The sequence below is a fragment of the Chionomys nivalis genome, chromosome 1, assembly GCF_950005125.1.
Source record: "Chionomys nivalis chromosome 1, mChiNiv1.1, whole genome shotgun sequence".
Lineage (NCBI taxonomy): Eukaryota > Metazoa > Chordata > Mammalia > Rodentia > Cricetidae > Chionomys > Chionomys nivalis.
In genome coordinates this window covers 189,982,713-190,010,362 of record NC_080086.1, presented here as the reverse complement: position 1 = coordinate 190,010,362, position 27,650 = coordinate 189,982,713, and the positions used below count along the sequence as shown (strand labels likewise).

Sequence of the window (27,650 nt, the reverse complement as noted above, 5' to 3'; positions counted from 1 at the left end):
AGCCCCTTCTACTGGCTAAGGTCTTACAGTAATTTTCCAATTTTTATGGTATTCAGATATAAGTGCACATATTTAAAGGTTTCAAGCTAACATCATAAATGAGAGGAATCATACCACTTTTGTCTTTCTGGGTCTTGTTTACCTCACTTAGAACGAAGTATTAAATGTTGTGAGGGGATAGAAGAGTAGCACAGAGGAAGAATAGATTAACTAACACAAGACCTTTTGAAAATTCATATGGGAACTTAGTGGAAAATTCTCCTAAAATAGATTCACATATAAAAGAGTTTAAATATGGTTATTCAATAATAGAAGGATATTCCAACTAGTCATCACATACTGTCACAAAACACCCAGCCACAAGAACGGACTTTCTTTTTTGAGATTGGCGGCTACTGGGTGTCATAAATAAGCTATTGCCAGTGCTCTTGATGGTAAGATACTATGTAAGTTGCAGACCAGGAGAATCTATGCTTGTATCAGTCTGGAAACTTTAGACACACTCAACTATTCATAGAATGTGCTGTGCACAGACCCCAAAGAGAAATAGTAGCTATCTATCTTACCCAGTTTTGAATCCTGAAAGATACAATAATAACTGGTCTGACAAGACAGGTCCACTGGTTCAATAGTGGAATAACTATTATGGAAGTAACAAACCACTTTCTGATTGGATTTCAGGCCCACTTCACATAAATGAAATACATATTTGCCAAATTATCAGGGTCAAGCAACTGTAGCTATGTATGACATTAGGGGAGAACCTGAAACTATTGTTCTGCTAAATGGACATAGTATTAAAACAACCCCTTATGATTTATCATTACACCCAGAGAAAAACAAGTCTCTAAACTCTCATCAGAGAAGCCTCTGCAGTGGATAGTGATTAACACAGAGATGCACAACTGACCCAAGGACAAAGAATAAGACTGTAGAATGCTCAGTCCTAAATAAAGAATCTGAGCCATAGCCCCTTCTCCCCAGCTCATGAACCAGTGTGACAGAGAGGCCAGATGTGGTGAATGATGATTCCAAAGAAACAATGTTTTCCAAATACAACATGGCAATTGTTCATATGAACTTATGGCAGTTTTGACAGAATACAAAGGACGCTACCATTTCCTACCTTTTCTCCCTTGTTGGTCATTACAGTTTTCATAAGTACAAGGTCCCCAGGCAGACCAAGGTGAAACCTCACATTCAACTGGACAAGGAATGTGACACAGCTGCATGGTGCTAGGAATAGGGCCACTGCATAATTTCGAGTCCACTGGTTTTGAAGCTGTTTGGAGAAAAATACGGACATCTCTTAATACTTAGACAAAGATAAATGTTACAATTGACACTATAAATTTTATGTGTGTGCAGAGAAGAGAATTTCAAGATGTGTCACCAAGATATTATCCCAAGATTTCTCTGCTATTTGCTGAGAAAACGGAGGACTAAGGGGAAAGAAGAGGCTAAGTGAAAGAAAGAGAAGCATATCATCAAATAAAACTGGACTTGGGATCTGATGAACTGTGTGGTTTATAACTGATGGACATTGGAATTAGTAAAACAAATGCAACTCTTCTAATTATCAAAGTAATTCTACAGATGAATCCTAAACTTTTACATCCAAATTCTAAACAGAGTGGTTCTCAAGAGGACTGAGCATGGTATGAAAGGGCACATAATTTTACTAAACATGAAAAAATCCATTTATTGGTTTCTGGTAGAACAAAATCCTTTCCACTCTGGCCTACTGTTTGCAGAGATGTCACATGGATATAGGGGAAAAGTGGTATTACCCTCGATCTTCAGGTTGAAGTTGATCAAATGATTCTCTAGAAAATTTGTCCACCCTATTATCTGAATATCTACAAATCTAAGAGCTGCTAAGAGTCTAATTTACAGTTGTTTATGCTTAGTCATAAGTTGGTAAAAAAAAAATAAGTAAATGTTGTTTGCCTTTTCATCATTTTTCTTCTCTAGATTTGATAACTGCTGTTACTTTTCATTGTACCTACATATATTAGACAGCTAATGTAAAGATATATCCATAGATTATAATAGATACAATTGGTTATACTGACTGGTTAAGATGAATGAGCCCAGAAGATATATAAAGTTCCATGGACAAGATAGAAAAATTATATTTGTGTTTATTATCTATCACCTATTGCTTACCATTAATATCTATAATTACTATCACTTCAAAAATGTTTTCACTACATCTTCCTTTAGAAAAGAGAGTTTAACTTTGATAATTTGGATAGCCCAGTCTTGTAGAATAAAGGACTTAGATAACAAATTCATGGCATGTTTTCCATTATATGACATACATATATTTCCAAATATATAAATGCAGTCTGATCCATCAATATAATGTTACATATGTATGCTTTCAGAGCTGATCATTTTGTGTTAGCTAACCAATTGGTGTCATCTTCCTTGGGGAAGACTATTATTTCAGATTTCTTAATGGTCTATAGTTCTTTGTCTAGAATTGAGGCCTCCTGAGTTTTCTCCATCCATGTTCGAATGCCTCTTGGTGTCATTCTTGTTTAGCTCATGTTTAGGCAATCATGCTGGTAAGGTTTTATGTGTATAGCTTCTGATATTCCTAGGAGACACACTGTTACGAACTCCGTTTCTCTGGCTCTTACAATCTTCCCAGCCCACTGTACTAGGTCAAAACCCTGTGTGTGCACCTTTATTTATTTTTGTCGGAAGCTTAATTTTAGTTTTGATGCATTCCAAATGGATTAAAAACTTGCCCACAAAACTCTTGGGCATTTAGAAGAGGAAGTGATGAATAAGGGTTAAAGAGAGTACTGTTACTGCAAAACACTCTTGAGTCTTGCTCAACTGCTAAGTCAACGAAGTCAATGCTGTGATATCTTCTAATTTACTTCTATTTAATAGACATAATTTTACACATAAAAAACCTTTTTATTAATCAGAGATAGAAAGAAAAAACATGTTTGTGTATATTTATATTCCTTTTGTTGTCTGTTTTCTTACAAACATTTTATGTTTTGATTAATGTAAATCTCCAACACATCTTGAGTTTCTAAAATTATGTTAATTTTATAATTGCTGTTGTCCCATGATTTATATAGATATATATTAGACGATTTGATATTGTGTACTGGCTTCATATTGTCAAACACTGAGATATGAATTTTAGATGGACCAATTTTCACTCTTTTGACTTAGGTTTACCTGTAGCATGATGGAGATAAAATTTATCTAATACAGTTTTAAGTTTTATTGCTGACTTAATATCTTAAGATATTTTATTATAAGATTTAAACATAATTAAATGTACACTTTATGCTTCATGAAGTTATAATATCTGAATTTCTTGGGGACATCAAAACAAACAAACAAAACCCAACACATGGTGAAACATTTGTAGGTTCGAAATATTTTTGGGCTTTGTGTGTTCAGAGCAATTTAAATGGAAACATGTTATTAGAAGCGACAAACATAAGAGTTCTATTTCCATTAAATGGTCAATGTATAATTTTTAAATTTAATATTTTATTTTTAGATAATTCTGTCCTATACCTGTAACACCTATGGTAAGATATGACAAAACTAATACAATTTGAATTGTCTAAATACTGACATTGAATATTGAGGTAAATGTGAGTTTGAAGAGTATGTCTATGCAACACACGTAACTCGAGCTCTGTATTCAGTGCTCTGGCCTCATCTGGCAACCTCTTGTTGCATGCTGTAATTTTCAGCTCTGGCTAGTACCTCACAGCCCACCCACAACCTACAAACCATAACTGTGCCACATCCAACCTCTCTACCCCAGGTTCCCCATATCTTGTGCCAGGATGTAGATATGTGACTCCACTCCCACCTCCACTCATCTTCCCCAATCCCCAAGATACATTCAGGGTCTCATATCCAGTGCCCGGACCTAGTCCGGACAGCTTTGGCTTGTATTTAATATCCAGGCTTTAGCTAGTACCCTACAGGAACCCTGTATACTCCATGAAGACTTTCTACCAAATCAGTTCCTGCACATCTTATGACAGGGACTAAATGGGTAAGCTTGCCTGATATCTCCCTCCATGGAACTCCCTGACATCCATATATACTGCCAAACTTCAGGTTTGGACCATGACACATCCTGTGTGCCAGCTTTTGAAGCTGCCTGACTTCTCTCTACCTAAGCCATATCTTACCTTCAGGTCCAAATCTGACCCACACATCCTGTGCTCTGCTCTATCAGACACAGAACAAATAACAGGTCTGCAGGCACAGATTTCATCACAAAACTGCAGAGTATAAAAGATCATAGAAGTATTTCCTCCCACAAATCCATTAGTCCTAAAGAAATGTCTGCCAAAGATAATTATCTATATGAACCCCAGGACACAAAATGCAAAAGAACAATAAAAACATCAAAGAATTGAAGTTTAAAGATGATACAAACAGCCGAGTGAACTAAATGCTCAAGTGATGTCTCTCATCCCCCACAACACAAGCATAAGGTTGATGGAAATGATGACAATATTCCAGGATTTGAAAATAGAATTCAATAAGTTAAGTAACCTTGAACTTAACTCAAGCTGAAATGAATGCGGAATTGAAAAACTCAGTAACTGAACTAGAAAACTCAAGGGAAAGTATCAAAATCCAAATGAATCAAAGAGAAGATAAAGACTCTAAGATAAAGTACAGGAACTAGACCAAACAAACAAAGGCTATGAAGAAAATGAAAACACAGATATCAGCCTTTAGTTCAGTTAGATAGTTGTTGGTTTCTACCGACATGCTGATACTACCTATTGTACCTTTACTCAAGGCTCACTAAACAGAAGGGAAATAATATCTGGTGCTAGAAACCTGACCAGCTTTCTAGAGCTGCAGAGGTCGTGGACCTTAGAAAACAATCTACTACTAGCAATTTTCTAGACTAATAAAATTCCGTACTACAGCTCAAATTATATCTGCATACCCAAGGGTAAGTGTAGCTATTGTCTCTCATCAAAGAAGGCTTTCTTACAGAAAATGAATACCATTATAGATTGCATGGAGCCCAGTCCTGACAAATATATCTATATCATAATTGCTGCCTCTATGTCTAAGAGGACACCAGAGAAGACACAATAGAAAGATTTTAAGAACCAAAATACCAGAATGTCTTCCATTAAACAGTCTTTTCTAGAAACAGTTATATTAATAAGGCCAGAACAATCGTAATATCAATGGATAACTAACATGGAATGGGGAAATTTTGTGGGCTGCCACCTCTAGACAAAGAACTACAGGAAAGACCAACGGTACAGATCAGTTCATCAACAAAATTACAGAAGACTTACATAAACAAAGAAACCATACATCTATACAGATATAAGAAGTGCACACAACACCAATTGGCAGTCATAGCAGAGAAAGGAACGTTCAGCAGCATATCAGAGTTAAAATTCAAAGTATACAGAATAAGAGTATTGAGAGCTGGAAAAGAAACAAAAATTACAAGACTATATAAAGGAAATTACATTAACAGTTGATTTCTCAATGCAAACTTTAAAAGCCAGAAGAACCTATAGCAATACATTCTAAGTTTTAAAAGAGCACAAATGCTAATCCGGCAAAATTATCTGCCATAGCTGAAGGAGAAAGAAACAATTTCAATGAAACAAACAGACATAAACCATTTATATCCAACACATTCTAACAACTAAACAACCTAAACAGAATACAGGAAGCAATACTCTGGGCTGAAGAGAGATAAGCATAGCAAACAGATTGCAGAAAGAAAATAAATAAAGCAATAAAGCTATAATTACTGAAACAAAAAGTACTCCTGAATCACCACCACCACCAACAATAACATAACTATAATCAACAGCCATTTTTCAGTAAATAATACCTCTAAAATTAATTGCCTCAATTCTCAGACTGACTGAGTGGATCAAAAAAAAAAAAAAAAAAAACAAATTCCATTTATCTACTAGGCTTATTTTTCATCCAAGCCATCCATGGTGGGCCAAAGATCGTTACTTTTTGGAGAGTGATCCTAGTGCTGCTAGGATTACTTCTTGCATAGTGCTGAGATCACAAATTAGGTGATGTGGGAAGGTCATTTGTCAATCTGTTGTTTCATTGGTTAATCAATAAAGAAAACTGCTTGGTCTAATAGGTCAGAAAATTAGGTAGGTGGAGTAGACAGAACAGAATGCTGGGAAAAAGGGAAGTGAGCCACAATTGCTCCTGGCAACACTGATCTATTCCCAAGAGAATGTTGAGCACCAAAGACACTCCACCTGGAGCCTTTCTTTTTGGCAGAACTGGCCTTTGGGCAAGAAATGCCCATGCCTCAACCACTGACAGAGACACAGAGTATCTGTACATGGATAAAACAGGACTGCCATATCCTGCCAAGACAGGGGAAGATAGTTTTGAAAAGCTTCTTGCCTTTGAAAATGGTATGTCAGTTATGTTAGGCCTTAGTCAAAGTTGGTTGCTTCAATGCTGCAAATGTGACCTTGGGTGATTGCTCAGGTAGCTAGTTGTCTCTGTGATTTGTTGCATAACATTATTTCCCTTCTCAGATCTTTGATGGGGTTGATGACTAGACCAAGTTATTTATTATACACGAATTAATCTAGTTAGAATAGGATATTTGTACTTATTGTATATAATTTCATAGTAGGTTTAGAACTCTCTTACTTAAACAAAAGGGGGAGGTGTTGTGGGAGCTCCTTCCGCTCCTTCAGCCAATAGCCACTGAGATACCAGACCACTGGGGTGTGGTCTCTCTCCCTTTAAAAAAGCTGCCACTTCCCTCTGCTGGAGCTCTGGCTTCCAGCTCCACTTCAGGCAAGTAGGCTCCATTCCTGATTGCGCAGAGGGCTGTTGTCTGGGATGGTGATCTGTAAGTTTTTTCCCCTTAAAATAAATAACCTCTCTAAAAATCATAATTCCAAACTGGTATGGGATTGTTTGTGACTTACAGCTTCAATTAGGAATTTGCAAAAGTTTCCCATTTACTTTTCATTAGAATACTCAATATTAGGTGATTCATTTGAGAGTCATTCTCTTAGGAATTAGAGTATGCTTGAATTTGCCTTTTATTTAACTGCAAAGTGAAAGTGATCATAGATCCATTTCAGAAACTTACATGAAGATTACAATACAGGATTTTTGTGCCCTGATTAAAAAAATACTCTTTTCTTATCCTTATCAGCTGTAGATTCTAGCTTTAACATTAAAATTATGAAAGAGAAGAGACTATAGGTGAAGAAAGAACTAGCAAATTAACACTAATTATTTTAACATTTATTTATAGATTGCTTTATTTTATCTTATTGTTTAGGATTTTTGAGACAAGATGTTTGAGACCATATCGCAAGCTAGCCTGGAAATCATTATGTAGTCCAGGGTAAATTTGAACCCTTGGGAATTGTCGTGCTTTAACCTTTGGTGTTCTTCAGTGATGAGCTATCAGCAGTGTTTTAAAAGGTAGATAAAGACTTCCAAGGCAGTGGACTCTTCAGAAGAACAAGACCACTAATGTGGGATTCCCCTATGTATGAGCTGAATACCATTGGTTAATAAAGAGACTGTCTTGGGCCTGCACAGGGAATAGAGGTAGGTGGGGAAAACTAAACTGAATGCTGGGAGAAATGAGGCAGACTCGGAGAAAAGCCATGGAGCTGCCGATAGACACAGATGCACTGAAACTTTGCTGGTAGGTAGGCCCCAGCCTTGTGGTGATGCACAGAATAATGGAGTTGGGTTAAATTTAGATGTAAGAGTTAGTTATTAAGAAGCTAGAGCTAATGGACCAAGCAATGATTTAAATAATATAGTTTCTGTGTGATTATTTCATGGGTTGAGGAGCCGGGAACCAACAAGCAGCCTTCCTACAACAGACAGCAACAAAGTTGCTCTTCTTATTAGAATGCTGCCTGTCAGAAGAATCAGAGAGCATCGCAGTACAGGACTTTTTCGTGCTCCTGGCTTCAGCCTTCACTGCTGAGCTGGAAAGTTAGATGAGACTGATTCTTTCCTACTTCAAACAGACTCTGTTTCATCTCATGGTCCATTCAATTCCTTCAAGACTGTGGCGTTATCATCTGAAAGAATAAAAACTTCTCTAAGGGTCCAGCCTTTGGTTGATCTCTTCTTTCACTTCAAGGACTTGTGTGGTGTTTCTTTCCTGTTTTCATCAATCATGTTCGGGAACATAGAAGCTAGTCCAGATTCAATGCTACAGAAAGTAACTGTGGTCATGGCGTGACTCATAAAATAGAATTGTACAATCTGTTTAAGTACTCACAGAAACAAAAGGAGACATTTTCTCTCACTGACCCTGTTTCATAAAAGATAAGGACACTCATAAACATGGGATTTTGAAAATACACATCTCTAGAGCAACGGCAATCATTGTTAGTATTTAAACCTAACATATTCTGTCAGCAGCTTGACTGGAGCCTCCCAGTCCTACTACACAGATGCACCATCTGTTGCTTCTCTGCAAATACGATTTTCCTACTTTCTTCTCTTTTAAACAGGACACACTGTAGAACATCACATATAAAAACTCCTACTGAAATCTTCCAACACTTCCTATTGACTCAAATTTCCACTTATAATGGCCCTAACTAAGAGAAAGATGTGAATAGATACTGTAAATTAAAATAATCAGCTCTCAACATGCATATTACCCAAAATATGAGAGAACATTAGCATTTAGAAATTCAAAGAAATACAGTCTTCTTAAAAGTTAGTGTTTAAAAAAATTGAATATCAAATCAAATAAAATTTTCAACCAGTTCCACACACTGGCTAATCTACCTCAGTAGCTACTGTAGCTAGGCAAATGATGGTGTCTTTCATTCGGCTGGGGCTACTAGAACATATTTCCACAGATGAAGTGACTTAAGAAACAATGTGACAACTTACTGTATCTAAACTGATGCTCTGTTGGTAGTGGAGTATCAGTGGTGAGGACAGAGATAGAGGTTTATTCATTAGGAGTCTTTTCAATACCACTACATGGGACAAGTGGCTTTGACCCAAGTTTGCTAGTGGCCCAGAACAAAGACAGGAAACACAGGCAGGGGGTTTCCTGAGCAGTTGTAATAAAGAAAGAGGAGACAAGAATGACTCCAGAGATTTATTTTAAACGTGTCATAGGTAGATTGACTGCACTGGCTTGTGTCTGTCTGCTCCTGACTCCCTGTACTGTAGTGAATCTATGCCTCACACCTCCTTTCAGTGTGTCTGTGGACTCTGCTCTATACCATGTTCAATACGGCAATCCCCCTCACTTCCTGTTTGGCTTTGCTTTATCTTCATTTAATCCACCCCTCCAGCAGCTGCTATCTGAACGCGCAGGTTGGATTCAAATATTGACCACATTTAAACAAAAGAAATTTCCTTTTATGATCCTCCTTTGCTAGGCTGTAGCATGAGGGGGATATTTTCTGGTCCACTCGTGACTAGATTTGTTGAATCTGTGCAAAGTCTTCTTCAAGGAACTGCAGTAAAGCACTATAGTCATTTCAGCTCTAATAAAGAAAAACACCAATTGTCGCCGAGATACTATCATCATGTGGTACTGTAACTTTTTGAGATGTGAGAAAATCCCGAAGTGTAGTCATGATTCTCATGATCCATGCTGAGGTTTGGAGCAGTAGGTTTTCAGTTTTTAGCACATGTGGTAAGGGAAGAAGTGGACTTCTAGGAATCATCTTCCAAAGACATGGGTTCACTCTTTTTGAATAAAAAGTTAGGAATAATCTAGGGCTGGGGAGTTTGAAAGTGCCCTTCGGATAATCCCCATGCAGTAAAAATCAGGCTATTCTTCCAAAGCAGTTTGAGAATTGCAGCTAAATTGAACCACAGGACGCCACAAAGCTCTGTTTGACTTCATCTAACCCATCAGAAAAAAAAAAAAAGAAAAACACTCTAGACTGGCTGTATGCACACCAGTGAAGGATTGCTTGCCATTGTTGTTAGCTACAAGAAGCCAGTGAAATTTCCTAAGGGGTATATTACTTCTTTCTACTGGTAAAAGAGTAATAGATACTTTTCTGATTCCTAACCCCATTTTTATTTACCACAGCATATAAAGTGAGTTCTGTGAATAAACAGTGTATTCAGCTTAATACAACTGCTTAGAGGATTGATACTGGAGACCCTACACGGTCTACCATGGAAGATCTCAAAGCCTGCCATCTTTGTGGAGGATGACACCCCCTCCACACACACACTTCATCTTTCTGGGCTAGTAAAGTCCCATTTCAGGCAGAAATATAAAAATAGTCTATTGAGAAAAGGGAGGAAGGGAAAAGGAAGTTTCCGAAGGCAGTTGTTTCTGTTTATCCCCCAATAATCAGCTTTAGTTGTGTTTGTTTTTAGGTCTCTCCAGTCCTAACTTGCTATGTAAAGGTTAGTAATCCTTTAGAGCCCATGAATCACAATGCTTCAGGAAGAATTTGCATTGTTCTCCGAGTAACTAAATAGAGATTCCTTTAACAAAGTGATTCTTAGTCTTGCTACACATTGGAATCAGCTGGAGATTAGACATACCGTGTAGGGTAATGGTTCAGAATAAGGTCCAAACACCAGGGTTCTTTTTTTTAATTGATTTTATTGAGCTCTACATTTTTCTCTGCTTCCCTCCCTGTCACTCCCCTCCCCTTTAACACTACCCCGTGGTCCCCATGCTCCAATTTACTCAGGAGATCTTTCCTTTTTCTACTTCCCATGTAGATTAGATCCATTAGGGTCCTCATTGTTGTCTATGTTCTCTGGGATTGCAGTTTTTGGGCTGGTTTTCTTTGCTTTATATTTAAAAACCACTCATGAGTGAGTACGTGTGATATTTATCTTTCTGGGTCTGAGTTACTTCACTCAAAATGATGTTTTCTAGCTCCACCCATTTGCCTGCAAATTTCAAGATGTCATTTTTTTTTCTGCTGTGTAGTACTCCATTGTGTAAATGTACCACATTTTCCTTATTCATCCTTCAGTCGAGGGGCATTTAGGTTGTTTCCAGGTTCTGGGTATGTGCTATGAACATAGTTGAGCACATGTCCTTGCGGCACAATTGAGCATCTTTTGGGTCTCTACCACAAAGTGGTATTGCTGGGTCTTGAGGAAGGTTGTTTCCTAATTTTCTGAAAAATCACTATACTGATATCCACAGGGACTGTACCAGTTTGCACTCCTACCAGCAATGGAGAAGTCTTCCCTTTACCCCATAACTTCTCCAGTATGAAATGTCATCAGGACCACTAGGATTCTTAAGGGCTATTCATGTGATTTAATGAAAAGGGAGCTTGCCACCCGCTGCTTCTGTTTGGACTCTTCTGTTACTCCTATTGCTCATATTCTGATCTCAGCTTATTCTAGGCCTGTTCTAGTATTTTCCTTTTCTTTCTCAAATCTTACTATTTTTTAAATGTCCTTGTAGATTGTATATGCTCTTATCTAGTTTCTGTTGAAATTATCTACTATAACGAACCAATAGTCTCTCCTACAACTTATTGTGAAGATTTTTGCCTTTATAAATATCTCTGTGTCTCTCATATTAATGTTCAGTGGATGGAAAGTCTAACTGTAGTCATTCAAAATCATGTCTGTTAATTTCTCTATAGTTTTCATTTACATTTTTTGTTGAAATGACAAAACTTTCTCTCTCTCTCTCTCTCTCTCTCTCTCTCTCTCTCTTTCTCACACACACACACACACACACACACAGTACTTGTCTTTAGTATGGGGCATTGAGCCTAGAACCTTGCATATGTCAGGAAGGTCCTGTGTTCTGAGCAGTGCCTAAACAGTGCCTTTCACTTTTGTTAAATTTTTAAATTTTGAGACTGGGTTTCACTCAAGTGTGCTGGCTTGTGTCGGTCTTAGAATATAACCCAGGAAGGCTTTCAACCTACAATTCTTCCACATTATCAGGCCTGCTTTATTGTAGTGATATTTAAGTGTCATACCTATTTCTTCAATATTTTTTTCTCTAAATCTTTATTTGCGGTTTAACAACTTTACTTCTAGTTCTTATCACTATTATTGTTATTAATATCATCATTATGTTTTAAGTGCAATGTTTCCATGTATTTAAAATTGATTTTCCTCTGAAAATAAAATGAACAAATCCCTATCAACCTCCACGAGAAGGGTGCTCACTCTCAGCTTTCAGACTTTCCATTTATTCCCAAAACATCTCTGGGAAATTCCAAATATCACACAAAGAAATGGAATGGCTGTGCTTCCTAGTCTCAGGTTGCTCAAAGCTAAAATGACAGCCCCATGTTTAAATATCCACTACACTTGGCATTTCAGTTCTACTGGTTGAGGAGGAAAATATGCCAGCATAACTCGTAAGAAAGATCTATAGGCAGAATATACTGTGGTGATTTGGGCTTCCAGTTTTGCCTTTCTGGGGCATCTCATAGAATAAAATGTGAGTAGAACACTTGACGAAATATTGAGAGGAACATCCACAATCAGAGATCTGGTATCAAATGTATTTAGCTAATTTTTATTTTGAGGTCATTTCTGAGTTCATTCTTGAAATCCTCATAGGACCCTCTCGGGCATGGTTTTCCTCAGCTTGTGTCTCTGGGAGGGAATTATTCCACAATGGTCTCAGCTGCACTGCAGATGGGAAGTCACATTAATTTGTCAGGAGTTAGGTTTGACCACCTGGCATCAAACAAATCTGAGGAGCTCCTAATACGAAGAGCGAAGTGGGTTTCTCTTCAAGACTACACGATTTAGTTCCACTGGGTGAAGCTGTCTGCAACAGAGGAGACGGGGGAGGTTATCGAGCCATGAGAAATTAGCATCTTCTGAGGGAGGACAGAGAAACTGAGCCCTGCATTCTCACTCAGTCCCGTGGGCTCAGCTTTCACAGTACGCATACCTTTCCTGCAATAAAGCTATTTCTGCACAGCATCTAGCAGTCTTGTTGAAAGATAACCTACTCTAAATCACTGGCTTTACCTAATATTTTAGATCATATTAAATGACAACTTAGTGTATGTCTGATATGATTCCTACTGCAGTACACGTATTCTTTTATTTAAAATCTCACCAACTTGTTCACAGGGAAATATAAAAAATCATCCAAGAACACACAACGTACACATTTTATTTTCACTTTGTGTATCCTAAGTGCTTCATAAGAAATGCTTTAAGCTGTCATTTCCTTCAAGAAGTCAGCTTTCCATAATTTATAATAAAGAATATTTTCACTGATAGAGAATTCTGAATTTCTTTTCAGCAGATGTTCCATTGTTTCAAGTTTTCTATTTTCTCTGACAAGATTTCCACCCTCATTTGTTACCTCCATTCACGTGTGTGAATTGCACTTGATTTTTCCTTTTTTGTTGCTAGTCTGCTACAATTAAAGCCAATACACCCCCATCGTTGTGCTTTTGTATGCTTTCTTTTGAGACATGCTGAGTTTCATAGATATGTAAGCTGAATTGTTTTTCAACAAATTTGATAAAATTTCGAATGCTATCTATTCCAACGTTTTCTGACAGACCAGTCTTCCTTTGTAGTATCACTACCACACATACTACATGCACTTCTTAATACCAGCCATTTGCTCTCCCTTCGCCTATCCTGCTTAGTATTCATGTTTTCTTTTCTTTAGATCTGATCATTTCTATTTCCCTGTCTTCAAGAACAATAATCCTTTTGTCTATTGAAACGCAGCAATTTCTATTTTCTTTCACACCACTTAGATTTAGACTTGTTTTTCAATCTCCAATTGCTAAGCCCACTCTATGAGTTTATTTATTGCACAGTTAGAGCATCATTTATTTCTACATTCCTAAATGGTTGCTTAGCTCCTCATACCCCTGTGCATTCGTTCTCCTAGACAATTTTTCCAGTTAAGGCTTCAAGCTGGTGGTCCTTACAGCCCTTGTCTACTGATTATAGTATCTCAGCCATTTCAGTGTTACTTCCAGTATTTTTTTCTTGATAGAGGGTGTCTTTTTATATTTATAGTCATGGACAGCAACATTTACTGTATGAACAATGCATGATAAAGGGCCTGGGAGATACACCTATCATTTATAATTCATTGTTTATTTGATACCTAAAGATCCTGATGTTTCTGTAAAGTTTGATATCATTTATATTAGGCCTAGTTTTAAATTTTAGCTCAACTGAGACAGTATGGCCCTTACTTTTAATGATACTCAAAAAGTATCATTTAACTTTCTTGGATATTGTTAACACTGGACTATGGTGATAATTTGTTTGTGCTCTAACAAATAAAGCTTGACTGAAGATCAGATTGTGGAACTAGTCACTAGTTAACCATAGAGGTCTGGAGGTCTGTACAGACAGGCAGAAAGTAATATGGATGGCCAGAGAGAGAAGAAATAAGACAGGTGGAGACAAGGAGTTCAGCCCCTTTTTCACTGAGGTGTTGGTAAGGCAAGAGTTGGCTGTGGCTTGCTCCTTTGTCTCTCTGATCTTTCAGCATTTACTCTGATATGTGATCTGGGTTTTTATTATTAAGATCGATTAGAATTCACGTTACATCGAACTGTATCTTACTTCTCCGTTTTGCAGCTAAAGGTCACCATTGTGCCTCAAAGCTTTCTTCCTGTGCACATACAGCCACACTCAGGTCAAGGACTTGTGGAGTGTAATGTATATACAGCTAGACTCTGCTTCTTGCCCTACAAAGCAGATCCCCATATTCTGTGTCCTATCCTCAGACCCGAGTCACTCCAACAGCACAGAATGTCGATGGTTGACTTCTTTGCATAGCTCATCCTGACACAACACTTATCTTTCCTTCTCTGTGGTAGAAAGAATCTCTAGAGAAACACATATGAAATTGTAAAGCTTTGCTCACAGTGTTCACAATCATGGCTGTTTTTAAAAAAATATGTATAAAATAGGTATTTTGCATGTGTTGTCAAATGTCAGAGTTTTATTCATTGGGATGTTACCAGTTATATTATTTTGTCAGGAAATAGAAGTCAAAAGCATTTTTGCTGATGACTTCGAATATTTACTTGCTAGGTTTTGTGTTATATTAATAATTATGCATGCTTTAGGTCTTCTGTCCCTAGCTAGTACTGACAGAGTTTGGATTAGTTGCTAATCATATTTATTGATGACTTGACTTCATTACTGAGTGCATTTTTTTCTTTAATAAATATTTACTGAACACGTAATAACTCTATTTTAACCCTCTGCACTATGCACATGGTTATATGATATTTTCTTGTTTATTATAACCTGGTTCCTTCAATTGAAATCATTTGGCAACAGAGAGAATTTTGTGGGGGTTGTTAACAGCTCTGTTTTCAAGATTCAGAAAAGTGCCCATAATACACAGAGCACTCACTAAACAGACAAAAGCGAATGCACACATGAATTACAATGTTTGGTACCGTCAGAAGGGCAACTTTAATAGACCGTTGGCTTTGAGGCTGAATTAGAATTTTTAAGGCAAATATTCTAAAAGTAGTATCTGGAGGGGAAATATCTTTTTCCAACTCCAAATTGGTTTGCTCTTAGTAATCCTAAATCCACAGCACTGCAATTACAAGTAAACATTCAGCTCCTTGGTTTTCCCCCTACAGAATTCCCTACCCTAGGAGAAATGTCACCACTTGAACAGTCCAGGTGAAGAGAATGGGCAACACCATAGTAGCTATGCCACTAGAGGGAGTCTCGAGCAAAAGCCCCTGGTGTCCTACCAGGTAGGCAGAATTTAGAAAGGGTTATCTTTCCCCAGGGGTCATGGACATCTGGCTCATCACCAGGGTAATCTTTTAGCCAGGCATATCCCAAGGGATGTTGGAAGAACTGAAACGTGGGGCCAGTCTTGCATCAATTAAACTTATGACAAGGGAACAAATACCAAACTGATGCCATCGGTCATGTGGCTAGCTGTATATATTTCAACTCAATAGTAGCAGCTACCCAGTGCCATGTGAAGAAACAAACTTTTTTTTTGTTGTTGTTTTCTTTTCCCTTTCAGTTTTAATGTTATGTAATGGATTTAAACCGTTATTTAAATAAAACTTGTTTTCAGAAAAAAGTATATATTCAGACTTATTTGATGAAAAATCATGGGTAGAACTTATTATCCAACTCTATATGTCAATATTCTTTAAAAGTAATTGTACTTATTCATAGGCTTAGGTTCCATCAGCAAATAATTGCAAACCTCTTAGAGAACTGTTCCACATACTGTAAGCATTGGACATCCCTCTTTTCTCCCTCCTTCCTGTCACTATAACTTCAAAGAAAATAAAGTTCCTTAAACATATTCTGTTTTGTTATCAGCCATAAGGAAAGCATAAAAGAAATACCAGGAATACTCAGAAACAACAATGATGTGATTTCTTGGAAGAGGAGAGTTAGCATTCTCATATGGTCTTCAAGATAAGATGATTACCAAGCATATATTTACATAACTTAAGGTGTTAACTTTAATTCTGACTCCTGAACCAATGCTTTTGGACCACAGATTCTATCTCTAAATTTATAACAGTGAGTGTAAACATAACCATTATAATAATTGTGAGGTTCCCTGTGCCTATGAAGTAATAGGAAGTAGTTTCATAGGAAAAGTGCAAGTTTCTGGTTTGGGAATCAGAAAGAAAATTTGCCCGCCGGCCTTTATGAAGAGAGCACTGAAAGGATATTGAATTACAGCTGCATGAACATCTGGCTAGGTAAACTTTTTATCTGTCCCTGCAACGATGCACCTGCAGAAGAGAGGTGGTATTTTATCCAGGCTCATATCTTTGTAAAGTCTTATAACTTTCATTGGAGAATACCTTTCCTCTAATTTCATACATGGGCTTAGTGGAGACCTAGGCAATAATGACATACTATGTTGAGTTCACTTCTTTGCCCTCATTGCATTCTAATTCATATTAATGTAGAAACAACTGTAGAAATTGCTTTAAAATGAGTTTTTCTTGTAAACCCATTGTAATATTTATTATATTGATTTCCAAAATAATCAGAAATATATTTTATTATTTCATACAATATTTTTTTTATAAAACAAAAATAAAAATAGCATAGAAGACTGCATCTTTTCTTATTATTCATGTGTGTGTGTGTGTGTATGTTGTGAGTTTTTATTCAGCATATGGTACAGTGCCTTTGCAGGCCAGAAGAGGACATCAGATCCCATGGGCATGTAGTGACAGGTTGTTGTGAGTCACCTGATGTAGGTACTGGGAACTAAACCCAGATTCCCTGGAAGAGCAATAAGCTGGCGTAATCACAGAGCCAAATCTCTAACCCTGAAAACTGTTTCTTATAACAGAAATAAATGAAAATCAGGCAAAATTTAAGGAAATAGTTTTTCATTTTCAAGTTTTGTATTTTTGTATTTCTACTTATTTCTGAGGTTGTAATTTAATTTCTTTTTTCCATTTCTTTTCATTTCCTCACCCCAAATTCTTCCAAATCAAGCTCATGTCCTCTTTTTTCATTAATTATTTCAGCTTGTATATACACAAATAACTTTAAACGTAACCTGTTGAGTCTATATAATGTTTCTTGTATTATGTTTTTAGGGCTGAATGTTTGTAAGTAAACAAAAAATTTGTGTGCTCTTCCCTGGAAAGACCACCTCTCATGCTCTCAGCCATACTCAAGAAACCACAACCAATCAAAAGGCAGAGTTGTGGAACCCAGTCTCAAAGAATACATGTACAAAATATTCTTCTGTAACTAAGACTAAAGGAATATTGTGTAATAGTGGGCAGAAAGGAGAGTAGTGAGGGCCTGACTAGAGGGCAGGCCTCAAGGTCCCCGCCAGGGAAAGCGGGCCCCTGCTGCTGGGGCTGCAGTCTCTGCTGTGATCTCCTGGACCTGCTCTGCCTGCGCCCTACTTCCCTTTGTCCCTGGCTCATTGGGGCATCCAGGAGTTCCTGTGTAGGTGCCGAGAAGTTTCATCGGGACGGGTGAGTGTGTGCTATCCTGGGGCAGACGGTCCCGGTAAAGAGCACAAACGCCCCTCCCCCAGCTCCTGCTGCAAAGCTTTCTCTCCTACACACCCGCCCCCACCCCCACCCCCAAGCCTGCCTTGTCTGCAAGGTCCTTAGCTGTGGAACAGTTTCCTGCCCTTTCACTAAGGCTACCAGCCCAGACCAGTGAGTGCCTGACTAGAGGGCAGGCCTCAAGGTCCCCGCCAGGGGAAGCAGGCCCCTGCTGCTGGGGTTGCAGTCTCTGCTTGTGATCTCCTGGACCTGCTCTCCCTGCCCCCTATTTCCCTTGGTCCCTGGCTCATTGGGGCCACCAGGAATCCCTGCATAGGTGCTGAGAAGTCCCATCTGGATGGGTGAGTGTGTGCTATCCTGGGGCGCACTGTCCCGGTAGAGAGCACAAACGCCCCCCCCCCCCAGCTCCTGCTGCAAGGCTTTCTTTCCTACACACCCGCCCCCCACCCCCACCCCCAAGCCTGCCTTGTCTGCAAGGTCCTTTACTGTGGAACAGTTTCCTGCCCTTTCACTGAGGCTACCAACCCAGAGTAGTGAGGGCCTGACTAGAGGGCAGGCCTCAAGGTCCCCGCCAGGGAAAGCGGGCCCCCGCTGCTGGGGCTGCAGTCTCTGCTGTGATCTCCTGGACCTGCTCTGCCTGCGCCCTACTTCCCTTTGTCCCTGGCTCATTGGGGCATCCAGGAGTTCCTGTGTAGGTGCCGAGAAGTTTCATCGAGACGGGTGAGTGTGTGCTATCCTGGGGCAGACGGTCCCGGTAGAGAGCACAAACACCCCTCCCCCAGCTCCTGCTGCAAGGCTTTCTCTCCTACACACCCGCCCCCACCCCCACCCCCAAGCCTGCCTTGTCTGCAAGGTCCTTAGCTGTGGAACAGTTTCCTGCCCTTTCACTAAGGCTACCAGCCCAGACCAGTGAGTGCCTGACTAGAGGGCAGGCCTCAAGGTCCCCGCCAGGGAAAGCGGGCCCCTGCTGCTGGGGCTGCAGTCTCTGCTGTGATCTCCTGGACCTGCTCTGCCTGCGCCCTACTTCCCTTAGTCCCTGGCTCATTGGGGCATCCAGGAGTTCCTGTGTAGGTGCCAGAAGTTTCATCGGGACGGGTGAGTGTGTACTATCCTGGGGCGGACGGTCCCGGTAGAGAGCACAAACGCCCCTACACTAAGGATACCCAACCAGAGCAGTGAGTGCCTGCCTAGCGGGCAGGCCTCAGCAACCCCCGAAAGGGAGCGCAGGCACCTCCAGCTTGTACTGCAGTGTCGCCTGTGTTCTACTTGACCCCGCCCGACCCCTTGCATTCGGCCTTCTTTACGCGGGTCATTGGAATACCACGCATCCATGTTTTGGTGTTGAGGAGTTCACCTGGAAGAGAACGGTTCCTGCCCCTACACTGAGGAGATACACCTAGAGAGTTAGTCACAGCAAAGACTGGTCCAAGACATCAGGCCTCTCCTGGCTCCATTTGAAGGAAAAGATGGGCAGGCGCCAATGCAAGAATTCCCCCAACAACTTGAAAGGCAACGTGACATCACCAGGATCCAGGAATCCCGAAATGAGAAGTGTACACCCTAATCCAGAAGAATTAGAAGAATTCGACTCAAAAGTGAATTTTATGAAAATAATAGAGGACCTTAAACAGGAGGTGAAAAACTGCCACAACCAATTAGAGATTACAAACAAAAAGGTAGAGGAAATGAATAAATCTCTCAAAGATACCCAAGAAAACCAAGAGAAACAAGAAAAAGTAATCAAACAGGTAAGGGAAACGGTTCAAGACTTGAAGAATGAAGTGGAAGTAATAAAGAAAACACAAACCGAGGGAAGGATGGAGATGGAAAATTTGAATAAACGAACAGGAACTACAGAGACAAGTACCACCAACAGATTACAAGAGATAGAAGAAAGAATCTCAGACACTGAAGATACCATAGAGAAAATAAACACTCTCATCAAAGAAAACAGCATAACCAACAAATTCTCATCACAAAACATTCAGGAAATCTGGGACACAATAAAAAGACCAAACCTAAGAATAATAGGGATAGAAGAAGGAGAAGATCTACAGCTCAATGGTCCAGAAAATATATTTAATAAAATTATAGAAGAAAACTTTCCCAACCTTAAGAAAGATATTCCTTTGAAGGTCCAAGAAGCATACAGAACACCAAATCGACTGGATCAAAAAAAAACATCTCCTCGTCATATAATAATCAAAACACAAAACATACAGAATAAAGAAAGAATATTAAGAGCTGCAAAGGAAAAAGGTCAAGTTACCTATAAAGGTAAACCTATCAGACTTACACCTGATTTCTCTATGGAAACCATGAAAGCCAGAAGGTCCTGGATAGATATACTGCAGAAACTACGAGACCATGGATGCAAGCCCAGACTTCTATACCCAGCCAAGCTTTCGTTCACTATAAATGGAGAAAACAAAATTTTCCAGGATAAAAACAAATTTAAACAATACGTAGCCACAAATCCAGCCCTTCAGAAAGTAATTGAAGGAAAATCACAAACCAAGGAGTCCAACAATGCCCACAATAACTCAGACATCTAATGACCCTTCACCAGCACAACTTGAAGAAGGGAAACACACAAACTCTACTACCAAAGGAAAGAAGGAAAGAAAGGAAAAATGACTGGAGTTAACAACCACTGGTCATTAATATCACTTAATATCAATGGACTCAACTCACCTATAAAGAGGCACAGGCTAAGAGATTGGATACGAAAACAGGATCCAACATTCTGCTGCTTACAAGAAACACACCTCAACCACAAAGACAGACATCTACTCAGAGTAAAGGGCTGGGAAAAGGTTTATCAAGCAAACGGACCTAAGAAACAAGCAGGTGTGGCCATACTAATTTCTAAGAAAGTTGACTTCAAACTAAAATCAATCAAAAGAGATGGAGATGGACATTTTTTACTCATAACAGGAACAATTCACCAGGATGAAGTCTCAATCCTGAATATCTATGCCCCTAATATAAAAGCACCCACTTATGTAAAAGAAACGTTACTAAAACTCAAGGCAGTCATCAAACCACACACACTAATAGTAGGAGATTTCAACACTCCTCTCTCACCAATGGACAGGTCAATCAGACAGAAACCTAACAGAGAAATAAGAGGATTAAGGGAGGTAATGAATCAAATGGACTTAACAGACATCTATAGAACATTCCACTCAAATAAGAAAGAATATACCTTCTTCTCTGCAGCTCATGGAACCTTCTCGAAAATAGACCACATACTCGGTAACAAAGCAAACTTACACAGCTACAAAAAAATATCGGTAACCACCTGTGTCTTATCAGATCACCATGGATTAAAGTTAGAATTCAACAACAATGCTATCCCCAGAAAGCCTATGAACTCATGGAAATTGGACAGTCAACTACTGAACCACACCTGGATCAAGGAAGAAATAAAGAAAGAAATTAAAGTCTTTCTTGAATTCAATGAAAACGAAGACTCATCATACTCAAACCTATGGGACACTATGAAAGCAGTGCTAAGAGGAAAGTTCATAGCATTAAGTGCCCACATAAAGAAAACGGAGAAAGCACACATTGGAGACCTAATAGCCCACCTTAAAGCTTTAGAAAGAAAAGAAGCAGACTCACCTAGGAGAAGTAGAAGACTGGAAATAATCAAATTGAGGGCTGAAATCAACAAAATAGAAACACAGAAAACAATCCAAAGAATCAATGAAACAAAAAGCTGGTTCTTGGAGAAAATCAATAAGATTGATAAACCCCTATCCAAACTAATCAAACGGCGGAGAGAGAATACGCAAATTAACAAAATCAGAAACGAAAAGGGAGACATAACCACAGACACAGACGAAATTCAGAGAATCATTAGATCTTACTACAAAAACCTGTATGCCACAAAATTGGAAAATGTAAAAGAAATGGACACTTTTTTAGATAAGTACCATATACCAAAGTTAAACCAGGACCAGGTGAACAATCTAAATAGACCCGTTAGTCGCGAAGAATTAGAAGTTGTTATAAAAAACCTTCCCACCAAAAAAAGCCCAGGTCCAGACGGCTTTAATGCAGAATTCTACCAGAACTTCCAAGAAGACCTAATACCTATACTCCTTAATGTATTTCACAATATTGAAACAGAGAAGTCATTGCCAAATTCCTTTTATGAAGCTGAAGTTACTCTGATACCAAAACCACACAAAGACACAACCAAGAAAGAGAACTACAGGCCAATCTCACTCATGAACATCGACGCAAAAATACTCAATAAAATACTGGCAAACCGAATCCAAGAACACATTAGAAAAATTATCCATTATGATCAAGTAGGCTTCATCCCAGAGATGCAGGGCTGGTTCAACATACGAAAATCTATCAATGTAATCCATCATATAAATAATCTGAAAGAAAAAAACCATATGATCATTTCATTAGATGCGGAAAAAGCATTTGACAAAATTCAACATCCCTTTATGATAAAGGTCTTAGAGAGATTAGGAATACAAGGGTCGTTCCTAAATATAATAAAAGCTATTTATAGCAAGCCATCAGCTAACATCAAATTAAATGGAGAGAAACTCAAAGCTATTCCACTAAAATCAGGAACACGACAAGGTTGTCCACTCTCTCCATACCTCTTTAATATAGTGCTTGAAATTCTAGCAATAGCAATAAGACAACATAAGGGGATCAAAGGGATTCAAATCGGAAAGGAAGAAGTTAAACTTTCATTATTTGCAGACGATATGATAGTGTACATAAGCGACCCCAAAAACTCCAGCAAAGAACTCCTTCAGCTGATAAACACCTTTAGTAGCGTTGCAGGATACAAGATCAATTCCAAAAAATCAGTTGCCCTCCTATACACAAAGGATAAGGAAGCAGAGATGGAAATCAGAGAAGCATCACCCTTCACGATAGCCACAAATAGCATAAAATATCTTGGGGTAACCCTAACCAAGGAAGTAAAGGATCTATTTGACAAGAACTTTAAGTCAATGAAGAAAGAAATTGAGGAGGATACCAGAAAATGGAAGGATCTCCCTTGCTCTTGGATAGGGAGGATCAACATAGTAAAAATGGCAATTCTACCAAGGGCAATTTATAGATTCAATGCAATCCCCATTAAAATCCCATCAAAATTCTTCACAGATCTTGAGAGGACAATAATCAACTTTATATGGAGAAACAAAAAACCCAGGATAGCCAAAACAATCTTATATAATAAAGGATCGTCTGGAGGCATTACCATCCCTGACCTCAAACTCTATTACAGAGCCTCAGTATTGAAAACAGCTTGGTATTGGCATAAAAACAGAGAAGTCGATCAATGGAACCGAGTAGAAGACCCTGATTTTAACCCACAAACTTATGAACACCTAATTTTTGATAAAGGAGCTAAAAGTATTCAATGGAAAAAAGAGAGCATCTTCAACAAATGGTGCTGGCAGAACTGGTTGTCAACGTGTAGAAGAATGAAAATAGATCCATATCTATCACCATGCACAAAACTCAAGTCCAAATGGATTAAAGACCTCAATATTAGTCTGAACACACTGAACCTGATAGAAGAAAAAGTTGGAAGTACTCTACAACATATGGGTACAGGAGATCACTTCCTACGTTTATCCCCAGCAGCACAGACATTAAGGGCAACATTGAATAAATGGGACCTCCTGAAACTGAGTAGCTTCTGTAAAGCAAAGGACACTGTCACTAAGACAAAAAGGCAACCCACTGACTGGGAGAAGATCTTCACCAACCCTGCAACAGACAAAGGTCTGATCACCAAAATATATAAAGAACTCAAGAAACTAAACTTTAAAATGCTAATGAACCCAATAAAAAAATGGGGCACTGATCTGAACAGAGAATTCTCAACAGAAGAAATTCAAATGGCCAAAAGACACCTAAGGTCATGCTCAACCTCCTTAGCGATAAGGGAAATGCAAATTAAAACAACTTTGAGATACCATCTTACACCTGTCAGAATGGCTAAAATCAAAAACACCAATGATAGCCTTTGCTGGAGAGGTTGTGGAGAAAGAGGCACACTCATTCATTGCTGGTGGGAATGCAAACTTGTGCAACCACTTTGGAAATCAGTGTGGCGATTTCTCAGGAAATTAGGGATCAACCTACCCCAAGATCCAGTAATACCACTATTGGGAATATACCCAAGAGATGCCACATCAAATGACAAAAGTATCTGTTCAACTATGTTCATAGCAGCATTGTTTGTAATAGCCAAAACCTGGAAACAACCTAGATGCCCTTCAATGGAGGAATGGATGAAGAAAGTGTGGAATATATACATATTAGAGTACTACTCAGCAGTAAAAAACAATGACTTCTCGAATTTTGCGTGCAAATGGATGGAAATAGAAAACACTATCCTGAGTGAGGTATCCCAGACCCAAAAAGAGGAACATGGGATGTACTCACTCATAATCGGTTTCTAGCCATAAGTAAAAGACATTAAGCATATAATGTGCGATCCTATAGAAGTTAAATAAGAAAGTGAACCCAAAGAAAATCATATAGTCATCCGCATGGAGAGGGGGAAGTAGACAAGATTGCAGGGCAAAAAATGGGAACTTGCGGGTGAGGTGGCATGGGGCAAAGGGGAAATGGGATGAGAAATATGAGAAGGGGAGGATGGGAGGAGCTCGGGGGATTGGGATGGTTGGGATATAGGAAGGATGGATACGGGAGCAGCGAAGTATATATCCTATCTAAGGGAGCCATCTTAGGGTTGGCAAGAGACTTGACTCTAGAGGGGTTCGCAGGTGTCCAGGAATATGTCCCCAGCTGGTACCTTGGGCAACTAAGGAGAGGGAACCTGAAATGACCCTATCCTATACTGATGAATATCTTGCATATCACCTTAGAACCTTCATCTGGCGATGGATCAAGGTAGAGACAGAGTCTCAATTTGGAGCAACGGTCTGAGCTCTTAAGGTCCAAATGAGGAGCAGAAGGAGGGAGAACAAGAGCAAAAAATCAGGACCACGAGGGATGCACCCACCCACTGTGACAGTGGAACTGATTTATTAGGAGCCCACCAAGGCCAGCTGGTCTGGGACTGAATAAGCATGGGTTGATTCCGGACTCTCTGAGCATGGCGGTCAACGAAGACTGATGAGAAGCCAAGGACAATGGCACTAGGTTTCAATCCTAATACATGAACTGGCTTTGTGGGAGCTTAGCCTGTTTAGAAGCTCACCTTCCTGGACGTAGATAGAAGACCTTCGTCTTCCCGCAGGGCAGAGAATTTGGACTGCTCTTCAGTATCGAGAGGGAGGGGGAATGGTGTGGGGGGAGGAGAAGAGGAGTGGGGATAGGGGGAGGGGAGTGGGGGGAGGGGGCAATATTTGGGAGGAGGGGAGGGAAATGGGAAACGGGGAGCAGGTGGAAATTTTAATTAAAAAAAAAAAAATAAAAAAAAAAAAAAAAAAAAAATAAAAACACACTTATGAATAAGTACATATGATAATTGTCAAAAAAAAAAAAAAAAAAAAAAAAAAAAAAAAAAGAAAACAAGAAACAGAAGGAAAATGACCCTGAGGAGTGGACGGCAAAATGGGGTGTGGGACTCAGAAGTGTAGAGGGTCAGAGGTGGCTGGGCAGGAAGAAAACATGGTATCCTGTTCTCCATGGAAACAATGTTTCTTTGTGTTATAATATGAATAAACTCAGATTTGCATAAAAAAAAAAAAAAAAAAAAAAAAAAAAAAAAAATAGTGGGCAGAAAGACTGTGGGAGCCATAGATTATGGAGTTTACCGTGAGCTATTTTTCTTATAGTAGTATCAGAAGTTATAGCCATAAACTCTCATCAACATGACTGTATGAGCATGAGTTGAACAAGGGTGGCACCAATGAGCCAAAATGGGTGGGCAAATGTCCTTAACCCTACACAAAGAACTAAAGGCAAATGAGTTAAGGAATTTTTAGGCATCAACTCAATTAAAGAGTTCACAAGTCCAATATAAAATTTGACTTTTGCAATAGTTATTTGAACTAGCATGTCAGAACTTATGGATCTGTCATTTTAATTTTAAGAATGATCAGTTATAGTAATTTCATGTGATTAAAGGAAAAAAATTACCTTAATGTATTTTGCTACATTACCTGGCATGAACTTCCCATGCTAGACTTGCAGAAAAAAGCCCCCATTTACTAGTTATGAATTGTGGTTCTTGTTTCCCCAGGAGCAATATGCTACTTATAGAACAATAATAGTCTTCTATAAAAAATATGTAGATTCTCCATAGTAGATAATCTTCATGGGAAAATAACTCATGTTTATGGCTTAGAAGTGAGTTGAATTCATCAAGAGGCATTTATGCACAGATCAAGAGATATCTTCACTTGATAGTGTGCTTTGCAATGCTCACTGTGCTCCACTGTATAATGTGGAAATATGTACAATACAGGGAGATGGAAGGATTTTAAGGACTGATGATGAGCAGTGGGGGCAAAGGACAGATGTGAAGAGACAGGAAATCTAACTAATAGTGAGTGTAATAAAGAAAAATGTAAATGTGTGCCAATGATTCTGAAAATTTCTTGAATTAGGTCACACGTTCTAGCTCTGAGCTTATAATAGTGGTTTGGAGAAAGTAATAAACATCTACTTTAGCCTGTACATTTACAATGGAGCAGATTCCCAGGGCAGGGAAATATTTTTAAATAGTGGCTATACTTAGTTATGAAAAAGCTGGCTTCAAGTCTGGCTTTGTCTTTTCTCATTTCAGAGTGCTGGGGAAAATTACTTTCTAATTAACCACTTAGTCATATAATTATGGAAAACACTGTGTACCACAACAAATTAGTGACTTTGATTTCTTTCCTATTTTAGTTTTTTAGAAGTCCAGCAAGAAGTGATCATCTTTCTCATTGAAAATGAGCCTTTATTTTCAAATTACATTTGATATATGTTATGGAGTTAGGACTAAATGGATTCAAGTCATTTTAAGTAACAGAGCTAGCAGAAGCATGTAAACAACAAATTTCTTTCCCAAATATTTGCCATTTCTTTTCAGTCTTACTATTATGTTAAGAAGAGTTAAGGTTTTCAGGCATAATGTTCTCTAGACATATAGTTTTTACATCTCCACGGATCCTGAGTCACGGAAAGTGAAGGTCAAAGGTGAAAAGTATTCTTTTCAGAGTAACCAAACAATACAGTTACAAACACTTCTTTTATAACTTTTAAGCAATGTTTTGTTCCTTAAACTTCTCAAGCAGTGACTCACAAAGGAAGGAAAACTGCAATTACTCTGTCTCCAACAACTACAAAAATAAATTAGCCATAATTCTTTTTGCTCTAGAATAATAATGTAAAAACTTTGGAAAAAGCATATACTTTCTCAAGAAAGGAGTAATTTCATATATAACGTAAGCATACCTAAACATATTTACAACATATTATAAAGAGGCTCTCTGCGTAATACATCTCCCTCTAGGTTTCTCAAAGGCCAACATACAATTACTGTTTTATTGTGTGCAAAAGATTTGGAGCAAAACTTTTATTTTTTAAAAGCCCTCCCCTTTTCTCAATTTAATCAGTAAAGCAAGCATAAACAAAAGTAATATTTATTTGCCATGGAATAAAAACAAGTCCTGATGGTAGACCTCACATGTATTGTACCACTACGTCTTGTCAAAGGAA

General features: G+C 38.7%; 1 protein-coding gene across 1 annotated transcript in view; it reads right to left on the bottom strand.

Annotated features, from left to right (window-relative positions):
- Thsd7a (thrombospondin type 1 domain containing 7A) overlaps positions 1–27,650 on the bottom strand; it is a 418,389-nt gene that overhangs the window by 143,218 nt on the left and 247,521 nt on the right. The window contains exon 5 of the mRNA XM_057767705.1: positions 1,127–1,282. Within this exon, the coding sequence (XP_057623688.1) occupies positions 1,127–1,282 (156 nt within the window). The remainder of the gene's footprint in view (positions 1–1,126; positions 1,283–27,650) is intronic.